Genomic DNA, 17,567 nt, shown 5'->3' with positions numbered 1-17,567 from the left:
AGTATAACATTCAAAAACATATAGAGAATATCATTCAAAAATCTTAATAGCTGTTAGCTCTATGGGAACAGGTCCTGAAAGCAGCTCATGGAATTTTTTTCATACATCTGAAATGTCTTAATGTTTGTTATAAACCTGTATGTTGAAAAATGGAAAGAATACTGATTTATCTTAACAGCTTCTTAAATTGAACCACTTTTTAAACAGCTGTATATTCAACAACAGCACACATTCCCAGAGATTCATAAAGGATTTATATACAGTAAAAAAACATTCACTTGCCATCGTGTGTCATGTGATCTATTTATTAGAAATTGACTGAATAAAAAAATCTAATTTGCCAGTGCAATATGATATTTTTCAAAATATTTAAAGGTATTTATTTGATGAACAACTGTACTTTTAATCTTGTTGATTCTGTGTTCTTGTGTATGTATGTTTTAAAAGACAGAATCTGTATCATTATAGTGCATTAAGTTGTAACTTTATTTTAGAGCATGGAGCTATAATTTCTCACAAAATAAACAAACACAAATTCTTGTTCACAGTTTTAACACAAAGACATTTCACTCACCAAATCAACACAAGTTCTGCAGGTGCCATTGAATCTGGTGAATTTACTTGTCCAGGGTTATTTTGCACCTAGTAACCACTGCTGCTACGCTACATTCCAACTCTCCACAAGCCTTTGCCTTGGATTTATTTTTAAAGTGTAGCAAAAGCTGTGTGGTATTTATACATCCATCTTTCAATGCTGCTTATTCAGCGCCAGGTCATGATGCAGCTGGAAACTATTCCAGCAATCACTGCACACAAAGCAGGAGCAATCCCTGGACACTGCACCAGCCCTTCACAGGATGAAAACACAAACACAAACACACACACACATACACACTGCATGTCTTTGGAGAATGAAAGGAAACCTGAGCACCAGAAAGAAACCTAAGCAGACACAGGTCAAGACCATGCAAACTCCACGCATATTACATAGAGACTAAATGGTAACTTGATGTTATTTTCAACTTTTGAATTTTGCCAGAAGTAGACTTATAATTTCACAGGACAACAAAGATTTTGCTTCCTAAACACTTTTAGATGTATCGTTCAGAGTTTGAAAATCTGGTCAGAATTATCATCTTTAAATCTTCCAGACTTTTTTATGATTTCCTCTAAATTATACAATAATTACACATATACAGTATATCATCTACTGAAACACATGTGGTGATCTAAAATGATTGGCAATGCTCCTAGGAATGCAGCGCAGATATACTAGTACTGTTGATTGGTTTCTCAGTGGGCCAGTAGTGTTAACAAGTCTCATTACATTGAAAAGAACTGGCCACTCCACATGCATTTGGTTCCAGGGCAAAAACATAGGGCACATAAACCACTTGTTGATACAACAAAGATTATTTTAAGTCTTCTTCTTATCAAATTCTGTTAAAATTATAAAAAATGAAAGTGAAAGATTTTGATATTTGACATAGCTATACCCCAAAATAACATTTGGTCCACAAATTGGACACATCATCAATGACAAACTTTTCTAAGGTCTGCTACTGGGGCTGGAGGAAATCACTTGGAAGTCATTCAAGGATATTGTTGGAAAATGTTCTTTGCACCAAACTATGTCCAGCTTGTTGACATCAAAACCATGGAGTGCAGCATATTGCTAAAGAGTTATTTTTTGCGTTCAAACTTAAGATTTTTTTCCTGCTAATCTTGATGCAGTCAGTGACATACACTGCTCACAAAAATTAAAGGAACACTTTAAAGAAACACATTAGATACATCAGATCTCGATATGAAGTTGGATATCTATACAAATAACAACAGGGCAATGTCTTAGGAACAAAAAGAATGCCAAGTCTTTTAATGGAAATAAAAGTTTTCTGCCTACAGAGGGCTCAATTGTGTAGACACCCTAAAATCAGAGTGAAATGAAGATGTGGCAGGCTAGTCCATTTTTTCAAAAACTTAATTTCTGCTACTCAAAATGCTTTTCAGTATCTTGTGTGGCCCCCACGAGCTTGTATGCATGCTTGACAACGTCGGGGCATGCTCCTAATGAGACGACGGATGGTGTCTTGTGGCATTTCCTCCCAAATCTGTATGAGGGCATCCCTGAGCTGTTGTACAGTCTGAGGAGCAACCTGGCGGCGCCTAATGGACCGAAACATAATGTCCCACAGATGTTCTATTGGGTTTAAGTCAGGGGATCGTGAAGGCCATTCAATTGTTTCAATTCCTTCATCCTCCAGGTACTGCCTGCATACTCTTGCCACATGAGGCCGGGCATTGTCGTGCATTAGGAGGAAACCAGGACCTACTGCACCAGCGTAGGGTCTGACAATGGGTTCAAGGATTTCATCTCAATACCTTATGGCAGTCAGAGCACCATTTCCTACGCAGTAGATGTCTGTGCGTCCCTCCATGGATATGCCTCCCCAGACCATCACTGACCCACCACCAAACCTGTCATGTTGAACGCGTTGCAGGCAGCATATCGTTCTCCTTGTCTTATCCAGACTCTTTCACGCCTATCACAGCTGCTCAGGGTGAACCTGCTCGTCTGTAAAAGTACAGGGCGCCAGTGGCGGACTTGCCAATTCTGGTGTTCTTGAGCAAATGCCAGTCGAGCTCCACAGTGCAGGGCCCACTACAGGACGTCAGACCCTCAGGCCATCTTCATGAAGTCTGTTCCTGATTGTTTGGGTAGAGACATTCACACCAGTGGCCCTCTGGAGGTCATTCTGTAGGGCACGAGCAGTGCTCAGCCTGTTCCGCCTTGCACAAAGGAGCAGGTATCGGTCCTGCTGATGGGTTGAGGACCTTCTACGGCCCTGTCCAGCTCTCCGAGAATAACAGCCAGTCTCCTGAAATCTCCTCCATGTTCTGGAGATTGTGCTGGGAGACACATTAAACCTTTTTGCTGCAGCACGTGTGGATGTGCCATCCTGGAGAAGTTGGACAACCTGTGCAACTTCTGTAGGGTTAAGGAATCGCCTCATACTGCCAGTAGAGATAATTACTCAAGCCAAAACTAGCACGAGTGGAAAACCAGCCAAAAAAGATCAAGAGGGAGAAACTTGAAATGACCTCCACATGTAAAACCAGTCCTGTTTTGAGGGTTTTCTAATTGTTGCCACTTTAGTGCACCTGTCGTTAAGTCCATGAACACCAATACAGCTGAAAGTGATTAACAATGACCTCAGCTGCTTAACCAACCAGAAAATTATCAGACAGGTTTAATTGATTTCATGCCAGGCCCAATAAAAAAAGTGTTCCTTTAATTTTTGTGAGCAGTGTACATGGTATAATCTTTTACCAGAACAAGTAGCATTAAGGCAAGTAGAATTCATCATTAATGACCAACTACTGTTGAACACTAAAATAAGCAGAATCAGATGATGAGTGAAAATGAAAATCAGCAGCAAAACATTTAGGTCAATTGAACTAATGAAATGCATCAGCATCATTAAGCAAATAAACATGCTAAGTTCAATAAAAGCTCATTTTGTTTCTTGGAATTCCTGCATGAAAGTCAATCTGAATTGAAATTTGTGTTCAGCTTGAAATACATCATAATCATTCAAAACGTTTCAGGAAGCAAAACCTTTGAAAACTTTGTTATCCAGTGTTTTCACTTTGTTTCTGTTTTAGGTATTGGCCATTCAACTTTTCTCCTATTTTTCAGTTTTGCATGAAAGTGGAAAAAAAAAACAACTGCTTTGGGTAAGATATTAACCAGCTTTGGATGAGATGGTATTATTTCAAATGTGCAGGACAAAATACCTCTGGAAAAAAGAAATGCTATTGTTGAAATAATGTGAAGAGTGGCATAATGTCATGTAACTTATTTAAAGCCGCAGTTCCTTTTGGGTTTAGTCACGGAGTTTGCTGCAGATAGGTGTATGCCAAGACTGTAGATTAATTTGAATAGTATTTTGAATAGTATGCTGTGGAAAACAAAAAAAATCATTTTTATGTGTAAAATATATTAACAGGGAAAGGAAATTTTGTATAAAACATTAAGTTTAACCTAAATCATTCTTAATTTACTTTAAGTGAAATTAGTGTTGTTCTGGAATTAATAAGATAACAGGAGGATCCCACATTACTTAAATACTATGCTAATTATTTTTGATTAAAAAACTTTTGAGCAGGGGTTACCAACTCCGGTTTCTGGAGGGCCCCAGTGGCTGCAGGGTTTCATTCTAAACTTTTTCTTAATTAGTGACCTGTTTCTGCTCCTAATTAACTTCTTCTAAATTCATTTTATTTGACTTGCTCTTGAAGACTCAGACCCCTTAATTGTTTCTTTTTCCTTAATTAGCAGTCAAACAATAATGAGATACAAAATTAACCAAAACATGACCAGCAAACTGTGTCAATCATACAATATCTGAAAATAAAGAAAGATGAAGGTCTCAGGAATGTTGATCTGCTCAGGTCCCCAAAACATTTTAACAGTGCTCTTAGAAAAGAGAAAATCAACAATTTTGTAAATGTAAGCCATTGCACAATGGATTACAAAGGATACTCAAAAAATCATTGAAAAGTACATTTCTGCAAAGTTACCCTTACAGAGGGAGGGGCATATAACTTCAGAGATAATTTACACAAAGAATTAATAAGGCAGATAATCAACAAAACACAACTTACAGGCATCCAAGTGCTTGCTCTGATACTTTTATAGTTTATTTGATATAACAAACATTCTTTGTTGAATCCAGGTGGCTCCTCCCATTTAATTTGTACACTGTCTTTTACAACTGTTACAGAAAAAATATTTGGTGGTGTAGGTTTCACTGAAAGAGAGAAAAAAACAGTCATTAGGTAATTTTCTGCGAGACAAAAATAATAAAATCAAGTGTTAGAGACCTACAGTACAGCAAACAAAATGGGTCAGTGTGGGTTAGCCACCTTCTGACAGCATTACCATTTATAACTGAAAATGATAACTTATCATGTTTTTCACAGCTATGTTTTACCATATGGCATCTGAACTGATAGAATTTCCAAAACTTTATGTACAGCCATGTTTGTGTAATTTAAAAAAAAATATATCAAAAGGTATGAAAAAGATTTAATCATTTTTGCCTTACTAGATACAGATTAGAAGTAAGCACCAGGCTAGTAAAGTCACTTTTATTTTTATAAAAATAAAGGTCACAGTTCATTTCCTGAAAGGAGAGGGAGCAAAGAGGGTGCTACATGAAACCACAGTCTTGGTTGCATTTCATGTAAGTAAAAGAGATGCAAAGTGTTTTGGACAGGATGATAAACATTTGTTGTTTTTCAGGATCCCACTTTATTGCATCTTACCTTGGTGTGAACATGGTCTAAAACAACACAGAGAAGCCATGCTCTATAGAACCACATAATGAATGAACAGTGAAAACTGTGTCGTGGGTAGCAGAGTTAATGGTTCAGTGGGTCATTGAGTGCATACTGAGCATACTGAATGTATAGAACTGCTGCCAGATGGGATGAAGAAACCAGTAAACTCCACGTCAGCTGTCTCCAGCTTCAACTCATTCTGATTGGTTACACTAGGATAATTATTTGCAAAATGACATTAAGGTTCAACAATGAAATGCCAAAGAGTGTTGTGTTTTTAAATTTTACTTATTTCATTAGTGTATGTGTCATGCCCCTGGCCTTCCTTGACTTTTCCTAAATAACTGCACTGCAAATGCCTGTGTTGTAACTTTAAAACTTTACTCAATAAATGTGAATCATATTATTATTATTTTATTTATTTACTTACTTGTTTATGTGTGTATTTATTTTTACACTAATGTGCCTCTATTTTCACCAAAACTGATGACACTGTAAACAGAGACCATTTTGTTAGTCTCTGTAAGTGTGCAATGACTTGCACTTGATTATATCGTCATGTTCTTTTTATCTTCACAAATTCCCCTATTGCCGATTTTAAAGAAATTACTGAATATTGCTTCCCAAGTGTGAATTGTTGTCCCTGTTCTGCAAACAACTAGAAAATAACCATCCAAAAGGTGTCATACTTATAATCACTCACAAAAATGAATCCCATTTGTAGTGTTTTACACAGTTTGTAATGGATCTGAACTTATCAGACCCATGGAGGTTTTTAAATCCTAACCTTTGAGCATACTCCTTCTTAAAAGTTTCATCAATGTTACTCAAGAATTGATTATTTCTTCATAGACAATAATTTTTTGCCCATTATCAAATCGTGTAAGGACAACACTACAATTTTTTCCGACCAAACCCCTCTGATCATGGAGTTTAACTTACTTTGTCCTACACACTTACCTCGTAGCTTACATCTCAGCCCCCCTGTCTTTAGCTTATGAGCACTGTACTGAATTTATATCCAAGCAAATTGATTATTTTCTAGAGACAACCCCAGAGTTCTCTGCAGGAATACTCAGGGAAACTCTGAAGTCATTTTTAAGAGGACCGATTATTAAATATATTTCTCACAAAAATAAATTGGAAACCAAGAAGATGTCTGAGTTAATCAGTGAAATTAGATAGATAGATAGATAGATAGATAGATAGATAGATAGATAGATAGATAGATAGATAGATAGATAGATAGATAGATAGATACCAGAAGAGATCTGGAATACGCAAATGAGGCACTTTGTAGGAAAAGACCTCTTGACTACTAAAAAAACAGAATAGCTCATCTTTAAAACCGATGCAGTTGTGTTTAATATGCCAAGACAGATCAGAGATTTTTTCGCATATATTTGTCTGTTTGGAACAGCAACTGAACCAGAGAAGCTGTGGGAAAAGTTTAAGATACATATGATTGAAGATTTTTGCATTACATTACATAATGGAGATGGTGAATGTACGCAGTGTGAAATGTATACACTTAAGGAGCTGCATGCTATTTTTCCAAAGTCATGGCCAAGAGAGTAATTCAAATTTTATTTTCCCGATCCCCCTATAAGTCTTCCCATCTTGACTAGGGTTGTATTTAATGGTTCAATTGAACAAAAAACAGCAGAACAAATGATACAAACTTTAAATCAAGAGCAAAGATTAGCATTACACGAAATAGTCAGAGCCATGTCTGACGAGAACAATGCAAAATGCTATTATTTGGATGGTCTTGGGGGAAGTGGTAAGACGTATTTGTATAAGACGCTGATGTATTACATTAGAGATAAGAAATTAAATTGATCTTCCTGCTGCCTCAACTGGAATTGCAGCTAATTTATTAATTGTTGGGAGAACTTCCCATTCTCAGTATGGACTTGGTCCGAATATTGTAGAAAATATAACTTTAACTATAACCGAGAATAGTGTAGCTGCAAATTTATTTAGACAGGCCAAGCTTTTGATTATATAGGGTGGTCCAGATTTAATTATGCAATTTTAATAACACTATAACTTATTAAGTTTATTACATAGAAAATCACCCCAAAAATTCTAGACCATCGAGAAGTGTGCGAACTGACGACATGAAGAATTGTCTTCGTGCCGAACTGGAATTGTCCCCGCATAAATCAAAGTCATCCAGACAATCTGGATCTGCATAATTAGATCTGGACCACCCTGTAGATGAATGCTCAATGATGTCAGGAGTTGCTCTAAATGCGATTGAAAGAATGTTACAGGAAACTGTAATGAGAAAAAAAAAACATCTGGAGGAAAGGTTTTGCTGATGAGAGGCGATTTTCGCCAGTACCTCACTATAGTTAAACAAACAAAACAAGCAAGTCTGCATGACAATAAATTTTTCAAAGACTTCAAAGGCTCACTCTAAAAAATAACATGAGAACAGTTGATCCACAGTTTACTGAATGGTTAATGAAGCTTGGAAATGGAAGACTTACCAATGATTGTGACTTAGATGAAGATATTATAGAAATACCGAATGAGTATTTATGTCATGGTTCATTAGTAACTGAAATCTTTGGAGACATTATTAATCCACAGATGGTTAGGAATATGACTGGAAAGGCAATTTTATGCCCTAAACATTCTGATGTTGATCAATTAAACGAGGATGTTCTTAGTAAAATGTCAGCCAATGTTGTAATATACTTGAGCGATGACTCATTAAAAACTGATGATGAAAGAGATAACTTTCCTGTTGTGTTTTTGAATACCCTTTCAAACCCTATGGGTTTGGTCCATATAGTCGGAAATTGAAGATCAGAGCTATTATTATGTTACTGCGGAATTTAAATAGTAAATGAGGTTTGTGCGATGGAACACGACTTACTGTTAGAGATCTAAAACCGAATGTAATTGAGGCGGAGATTATTACTGGCACAAGTAAAGCTGATGTTGTGCTTATACCAAGGATAGATTTTATTAGCAATGATACCAACTTTCCATTAAGCTGAGAAGAAGACAATTCCCTATAAAACTTGCTTTTGTTATGACAATAAACAAGTCCCAGGGACAGAGACTTTATAGATTTGGAATTTTTTTTACCAGAACCCGTACCTCTATATTGCCTTGTATGACGATCACAAGATGTAAAGGTGAAAGTCCTAGATTAACCATTGCAGGGAAAGCTGATTGAGGGAAGTGAGAGAGTATTTACTAGAAATATTGTTTATCACAAAGTTGTTTGTCACCAAGACTCATGAGTGTTTACATTTAACACTGTAGCTCCCAAACCATTTGACCTATTGATCTATTTAACTAAAATTTGGTATACATTGTGGACTAAGCCCCGGACACAGACATGTTATTAAGCACCACCACACGTTTATTTACAATTATTATGTACAATAATAAAGTGCCACACAACCCACTTTACTCCAAAGTCCAGGCCTCACACTGCCTCTTTGCTTCTCCCGACTCCAGCCATTGTATTGAGGGAGGCGGCCCCTTTTATAGCCACTCGGATGTGCTCCAGGTGTCCTCCAGTAACCTTCCGCCAACACGCCCCTGTGTAGTGGAAGCACCGGCTGTGTACCCGGAAGAACACCGGGTGTCCCCGATCCTCTTCCCCCCAGCACTTCCGGGTGTGGCAGAAGTACTGAGGTCCAGGGGTCTCTAGGCATTGGGGCGCCCCCTGGCGGTGACCACAGGCCCCTACAGGGTTGAGCTTCCAAACCAGGGCGGTCGTCCCCTCGTGGTCTGGAGGAGGCGCAAGCTGGGCATCCCGGCTGGGTAGCAGCCCCAACCACTCGCCACAGCATATTATATTATGTGACCTCTACTGTCCACTTCCAATGTCAAAGGTCAACCGAGTGTTCACTGCACTGTTGTGTGTAATGTGCCTTTACACAGTCACCTGCAGCTCCCAAACCATTCGACCTACACACCTGAAATTTCATACACATATATGGTCCACGAAGGTCAGGGGTCAATGGAGTATAATCTAGTCAAGTGTATTCACTGCATGTTATTGTGCAGTGTGCCGTTACTGGTGTAATATATTTACTAACAAATGCCAAAGTGTTACTATCTTTGGATGCAGGCAAAGCCTTTTATTGAGTTGAAAATGACTACCTATTTACTACAATATACAAATTCAGGTTTTATTATAACACGTCTGCATGGATTAAACTACTTTATACTTCCAAACGCTTCAGTCCATATTGATAACACCAACACAGATTACTTAAAGTTAGAATAAGGTACTTGACAAGCAGTAGCCATTGAGCTATTGACTATTCATTTCCAGAAGAAACCAGAGATACAGGGAATTATTAGAGTAGGATTTGAACAAAAAATATCACTATGCACATATGGTGCTTTACATAGCAAATGTACAATTAGCTCTACCATAAGTCTTAAGCATGTTAGGTGAATATCATAAGATCTCTAGATTCAAAATAATTTTGAGTAAAAGTGTGCCTTTCCCAGTGAATTGTCTAGAACATCATATCAGATTTGGTATTTATTTATTCATAATGTTAAAACAGTTTAATTATCTGGGGATAAACATAGTAAACAAGTAAATATAAAGGCCTGTTACGATCTAATTTTGGTAGTACAAATCAGTTGAAAAAAAAAAAATCAAACAAAATTTTAACAGTGGTCTACCCTCTACCTCACCTTTGGAGGGAGAATTGATAATGTCAAAACAAACATTCTCCCAAAGTTGCTATATCCATTCCACATTATCCCTGCATACAAAACCAAATCATTCTTTAAGAAATTAGACTCAATCATAACATTACAAATGTCAATACATCCCAAAGGCAACTATACTGAGATCTAAAGCAGAAGGTGGTATCACACTACACGACTTTCAGTTTTACTAGTGGGCCGCAAATATACATACAATAAAATCTTGGAAATTGGCAGAAATTCATCAATTTACACCAGCATGGCTTGCTATGGAAAACATATCTTGTTCTAAACCTTTTTGCATGCCCTGATAATACTAATTATCAATAGTATACAAGTAATCTAATTGTCCACCAATTACTTAAAATATGGAACCGACGCAGGACACATTTAAAAGTAGATAAGCTCTTCTGTGTTGCTCATATATATAAAATCACCTTTTTCAACCTTTTAAGATTCACTGCTTACCTTATGGAAAATAGCAGGGATTAAGACATTAATACATCTTTACCTGGACAATGTATTTGCATGTTATGAACCATTATGCTGCAAAGTTAACTTTCACAAATTTTTTTCTGTATAAAAATCAGAATTTGTTTTGACAGAAACCTACCGGACTTTCCATACCTTACTCGCATATCTATTTCAGATGTAATACTAGTTGGTCTGGAAGAAGATTCAGACAGTACTTTAGCAATATATAAGAAAATTTCAAAGAAATTATCCTTTAATGACAATACAGAACAATGGAAAAGTAACCTTTCAATTAGCATCTCAGTAAAGCAGTGTAACTCAGCCATACATAGAAAGTATTCTAGATCTACTTGTGCCAAGAATTCTATAATTCAAGTAAAAATCTTTTAATGATCACATTAATATTGCTCAAAAATGTATTAAACGTATAAAGGGCAGGATCCAATCTGGGAGCTTTGTCATCTAGCTCCAGCATCTCAAGGTATTATACCATACCATACCATATTTATTTGTTGAGCGCTTAAAAACACAGCATTACAACTGACCAAAGCGCTGTACAGTTACAACAAGCAGGACTAAAAGCAAAATATTAAAAATAAACATTAAGAGAGAATTAAAACAGAGATACTAAAAACAGGTCAAGGGACCAAATAAAATAGAGAAAAAGCAAAAGGCAAGTGGAAAATGAAACAGGTTAAGAATTAAAAGCCAATGTGAAGAAGTGCATTTTTAGGCGAGATTTGAATGTGGCGACTGAAGCGGCTTGCCTAACCACTAAGGGCAGGGAGTTCCAGAGCCTGGGTGCACAGACGGAGAAAGCCCTTTCACCACGAGCTTTAAAACGTGCCTTGGGAACGGTTAGGAGCAGCTGATCTGCGGATCTAAGAACACGAGGGGGATTGTGACAATGGAGCAAGACACTCAAATAGGCGGGGGCTACACCGTTTAATGCCTTATAGGTTAGGAGGAGAATCTTGAAATCGATTCTGAATCTAACCGGCAGCCAGTGTAGGGTTTTCAAAATCGGTGAAATGTGTTGGATTCTGCTACTTCCAGTTAGAAGCCTTGCAGCCGCATTTTGAGCCAGTTGGAGTCTAGAAAGCGTGGCTTTACTGATACCAAAAAGGCAGGAATTAGAGTAGTCAAGCCGGGACGTAATGAATGCATGAATTACTGATTCCAGGAGGTGGTTAGAAAGAATAGGCTTGAGTTTGGCGATTCGTCTTAGATGGAAAAAGCAGGATTTTACTTATTGATTATATTTTGAGAATAAAATTTTTGACAAAAAACTCTAAATACTTCTGAAATAGCCTTGGTGACATAATCACTCCTAACCATTAACTGTGATATTTATGTACTACAGGATGAGATTGATGTGTATAGGGATAAATCGATTGTAATATCCCTAGCATGCAGACTTATCTTGCCTAACTGGAACAATCCCTACCCACCTTCTATAATACAGTAGACAGGTGACATTCTACTTTATCTCGGATTAGAAAAATCAAATTCACTCTTAGAGGATGGTCAATTTTTTTTAAAAACAAGACAAGAATTCACTAATATAATTTCAGGATAATCATGCTGGGTCTGTCAGTGACTCTCTTATGGTATTGTTTTTAAATTTTTTTCTTTCTTGTGTCTCTCTTCTTTTTGTCTTTCTCTTGAGTGGACTTTGAATCTTGCCTTGTTTCTTTCTTTTGATTAAATGTGTTATATTATTATTATTTGTGTGATTGAGTGGTATGCCATTGCAATGTTTCACTTTTCAAAAATTAAATAGAAATGAGTAAAAAATAAAGTATCCTAAAATCTTAACAAGCTGAGTGAAAGAACTCAGAAACTGAACCATCTAATACGTTGAACCAGCTGTCTATATAAATAAAATATATGCATTATTTTTATTACAAATGTAGACAGAATATTACATGAATGTTTAAGCAATGTAAGAAATAATACAATCAGCAATGGGATTAAAGAATCAAATCCATAACTTCTCTGTCTGAAATTAAAATTCCACCCACATAAAAGAAAGGAAACACAAACTTGTAGTTGGGCTAAGTGTAGGAGTGGGATATTGTTGATTCCTGCTCTGAGCTAGCACTCCAGTCAGCTCCAGCAGCCCAAATGTAGAAAGGAATACAGTATAGGGAAAGATACAAAAAAACTAAATGAAATGAATGCTTCTATAAAAACTGTTGGGTAAGATAATATTGAAAACAGGCATTATTTATGTTTCCTTATACAATCTGACATTATGTAAAACTGTTTTAAGTCATTCAGCTTTCTTTTTTAGGGCTTATTTTTGAAGTGTGTGTTAGTTATTGTTTACTTCCACATGAGTACTGATTAATAGTGGTAATTATAAAATGATAGGGTGTTATCTACAATCATCAAAACATCAATCATGGTTTGATGAATATGAAAATCTTAGAATAAAACAAAGCTTACCTATATTCAGCAGATTATTCTTGTAGAAGAAAGGTTTGGTAGAATTTTCTTTTGATCCATTAACAAAGATATAAATGATTGTGTCTTTAATGTTTTTCCACATTAGGTCATGTGGCTGGAAGTGACAGCCTTGTCGAATACCACCTATGTAAATGTATTGCTTACAGGACTGAACCTTCTCCAGATATCTGTACCTGAAAAAGAGAGTAAAGTATTATAATACATTTTAAGTGGAACTTAGTTTTACACTTTCTTCCAGCACCACCTGTGACTATGAATTGTATTAAGAGGGTCTGAGAATATATCTGTATATGTATGTATACTTTTCAAATAACAAAATCTTACAGAATAACAGAGAGAGCTTTAACTTGAACAGATGATAATAGTTTAGTATCATTTAGATAAATATTAATAAAGCAAATAATAATTAATGGAAAAGTGACTGTATACAGGTTAGTTTTTAAAAATAAAAGCATGATTGTCTACCATAGGAGAAAGAACAGAAATTTCTATTTTACATCTATTGAAGGTGGGAGTTCAGTTACCTAAGGTATTAATGTAAGGAATAAATATGGAAATAATTAACTAAACAAATACTCTACCCAAAAATGTTTTTATATGTTACTTACCCAATTTAGTTTGTAGCGGTGGCTGAGAAAGAAAAACTGTAATCCCATATTTTCATGGAGAAATTACATATTGAAGACTCAATTTCAGTGAGACATGATTCTTGACCAATGAATGAGGGGGAATGCTAGATATTCAATTCAAACACATACCATTGAGGGAATGGCATCTTTCCTGTTGATATTCAATGCTGAGTTTATTTTAGCAGAAAATACACACATGTTGACCATAAAAATTGAAAAAGTACATGTAGGTTATGGATGTTATTCAGATCGTTTGCCATTGTCCAGAATTGGTCCACCAGGTTCTGTTAAGTCTGAATCTTAAATATGTAAATTCTCCAGAAAAACATAAGATTTAAAAATGTTTTGGGCACCTTTGGGTACTTCTTTAATATATTTTTGGGAGGCAGAATATGTTTCTTTTTATTCAAATATTTTTATCTTAATTGACTGCATGGACCTACATGGTCACTTCTTTTGCTCTATGATGAAAGCTCGTGCAAGTTATTACTGCTGAAATGGCTCACGGGACTTAAGCTGTATGTATATTCTATATGCAGTCAATTCTGATGGATCTTTCATGGTTATTCTAAAATTTTAAAATTAATAAATCTTTAAAAACAGTTGTTAGGAAGAAGTTCCAACAAGGGCTTAGAAAATATTGAAAAAGTTGAGATAACTGACAATTTAGTAATAGTTAAAAAAAGCCAGTGGTTTATAGAAACAAAATAAAGTAAACCATTACTTTATAACAGCACTAAATTTTAGTTTGACTTCACTGGAAATGATAAGAATTGGTCTAAGTGAGAGTAAGTAGAATAGGTGACAAGCATGTGAACCCTTGACATATTTGTAAATTCCATCTCACTAACACCACAATCTTCTGGACATTTTCATGTAATTCAATGTGTAATGCACAGGAAGTGTCCACAAGAATACTCCTACACTTAGCCCAACTATATAAACAAAGTCGAATAGCATTTGCTCACTTTTCTAAAAATATTTTTATGGCAACACCTGGGCATTTTAAGGAGAATAAAAAAAGATCAAAATTATCTGCTTACTTTTTTTTAGACCGAAAATAAACCAGGTCTTGTGCAGAGATTTATTGATAAGGCTGATAAACACCCCTATTTTCATGTGTTACAACAGGCAGTGAACATGAACATAAAACTGCTTTTCCCCCTATTGTCTTTCCAAAGAAAAAAAAAAGATCCTTTGGAATGTGTACCATACAGACCAACTTCATTACTGAATTGTGGTGTCAAGGTATTGGCCAAAGTTGTACCAAAAAAACTGAGAAAGTGCTACTATAATAACACCACAGGATTAAACTGGATTCATTAAAGGAAAGCAACTATTGTAAAAAGTCTACCACTTGTTCGACATACTGTACTTTTTCTCTCTGCTTGAATTTCAGCTATATATACTACTGAGTTATGAATATTCTCGATCAGCGAAATTCACCAAAGCGTTTTTTGCATAGAATATATATCTTAAGTGAACATTGTTTTCATTGTTTCACACATGCCTACAATAAGATTGTTGCTGACTTGGCCATTACTGTGTTGCAAGCATAGTTGGTTTTCCTCGTAAGATGCACTAAACCCCCACCTCCACACACCATCCACCAAATAGTGGTGTGCAAATATTTTTCCCCATTTCTAATCACATAATTTCTTACATTTGGGGTTGTTTCAACACCCCAGGCAAGTACCACGAGTTGTGCCAACGACCATATAACAGTAATCATTGTGTGCTGGCAACACAGCACAACATGGCTAATTAGGCATGCAAATAAACCATATCCTCAGTAACAAACTCAAAATAGAGAGTCATGACTTCAAACAATGGAACTATCCAGTCCCTCACCACCACTTCAGGGTATGGTTAATGTGTGCCCCAAGACTGTGCAGTGATCTACGTTCTATTTGCTTATTTCTAGTTTGTGGCCATTTGTTTTATTTTATTTGTGCTACAGTATTCATTCTGTCTACGTTTTTTGTTATTTCAGGCATGGTGTTGAAATTGTACGCCCTGCTGCCTCAGTGCTCTGATCACATATCTGGCCACAAGAATTAGTCCAGAGTTGGTGGCATTCTTTTCACTAGTTTTGAATACTGTTGATTTGATACAATGGAAAGAAGACATCAGTGCTGAATATGCCCCTGCCCTGTTGGCTCTGGAAAGAAAATCTTTTAAGAATTCTTCTCAATATGCTATGCTCTGGTCATTAACAGTGTGAGTGCTTATGTCCTGACCAGGATGGAGGCAGGGTAGGAGGCTGCAATGGAAGGACAGAAAGTGGCTGTGCCTGAAAGTTATGTTAAACGCTCCCACGCCCCCGTGCTCTGGATGGCAGCATCCCACTGTTGGTACTCCCACCTGGATACCAGGGTAGGCTGGGAATTGCAGTTCCATGGAACAGCCATGTTGAGGATATTGGGTATCACCAGGGTGAACTGCAGGGGATCTTTATATCCTATTTAATGGTTTCCGACTAACCCAGAAATGCTTCCAGTATGCAATGCTGTGGTACTGGAAGTACTCCTAGCTCAAGCATAAAAGAAGCAGAGTTTCCCGGAGTAGCAGTCAGAGTCAGCAGAGGAGAGTGGATGAGACTATGTGGGAGGTATGCCAGGAAGCAAGAGGATTTTGTATTATTCTGTTGTGGAAAGGATTTGAAGGTATTGTAAAATAAAAAATATCTTCTATTTGAACATAGGACACTTTTTTTGTAGTTTTGTCTGAGGATTTTAGGTGCTGCTGCATCCCATGCTGATCACAAAAGATTATCACCAATTTTCTAATAATTACATATTTTGAGTGAGTGAAGCACAATATAACCAAAGTAGAAAACACAGTAAGGAAAAAACACTGCAGACTGTGCTCCATTACAGAACAAGTTGCATTTGTGCCTTCTCTCAAGTATACAGTATTGAAGTCTTGGAAGATAGTTGGAATCTTAGCCTTCACAGATTTTTACATCAATAATATGTTTGCACCTTTTGATCAACTCTGTTTTCATTAGGGAATTCTTGTCATGGTGCTCGCTGTTACATCGTCTTTGGCAATGCTGAGAAGGAGTTTTCCCCAATAATACCTCAAATGCTGAGTGGAAGTTGATAATTTGTAACAAGTATTCTTCTTCAATTTATGCAAAACATGCTGTATTTCAGATGAAAAACCTAACATATATCAGGGATTAGACCTTAATTTTGAACAATACCAGTAAGCATGGAGGGGGGACAATGTGTGGCTCGCTAATAGTGCTACTTGGGTCTACGAGTAGCTAAGTTGTCATTTTAACCTCAATTTTAAACCTATTATACTGTTCCTCCAACTTAAGGCAGCAGTTAAATCAAAGGTTTGCATTTCTAACTCTTTAATCTTATCCGGGATGTTCTTTACTTTGGGATCACCCATTTTAAAGGCCCAACTTATTATTTTGGCTCTGCAGGGATGCACAGAGATTGTATGAATAGACATTAGAGGCACAACCAGTAAGAACTCTTAAATAAAAAGATTTGTACCAAAACACAGCCAAAGTTATCAAAAATCACAAAGTAAGAAAACAGTGTAGCAAGTTCCTCTAATTGCAACATGAGGACCCCAACACACACAATAACCTCCTACCCTTCATAAGAGTCTAATTCTAATAGGTCCGGAAATGGACAGAACTTTAGTCCTAATTTGATCCCCTTCGATGATGGTGTCCTAAACAATCAAAGAAAATCACCACCAGACTAAATTAACCCAATTAAACAAAGATTGTATATATTAGAAAAATCCATATCTAATTATGTACGTATTCCCCTTTAGAAGATCATAAATACTGATTTATATGATCATACCAGTGAACCACCCCCTTTTATAATGAAACTGCACCAAAAACATGAAAACAGAAAAGGAAAAGGTTAAAAAAATAAGCCTACTTAAAGATATAATATAAACAGCACATACATACTG

The 17,567-nt window shown here is 36.4% G+C and overlaps 1 protein-coding gene across 1 annotated transcript in view; it reads right to left on the bottom strand.

Moving 5' to 3' along the window:
• Window positions 1-17,567, bottom strand: part of LOC120537109 (interleukin-13 receptor subunit alpha-1-like) — a 110,393-nt gene that overhangs the window by 49,801 nt on the left and 43,025 nt on the right. The window contains exons 5-6 of the mRNA XM_039765769.1: window positions 12,970-13,163; window positions 4,669-4,814 (exon numbers count right to left, since the gene is read on the bottom strand). Of these exons, the coding sequence (XP_039621703.1) occupies window positions 4,669-4,814; window positions 12,970-13,163 (340 nt within the window). The remainder of the gene's footprint in view (window positions 1-4,668; window positions 4,815-12,969; window positions 13,164-17,567) is intronic.

The sequence above is a fragment of the Polypterus senegalus genome, chromosome 10, assembly GCF_016835505.1.
Source record: "Polypterus senegalus isolate Bchr_013 chromosome 10, ASM1683550v1, whole genome shotgun sequence".
Classification (NCBI taxonomy): domain Eukaryota; kingdom Metazoa; phylum Chordata; class Cladistia; order Polypteriformes; family Polypteridae; genus Polypterus; species Polypterus senegalus.
The sequence above is the reverse complement of the archived record's forward strand: the minus strand, read 5'-3'. Positions and strand labels throughout refer to the sequence as shown.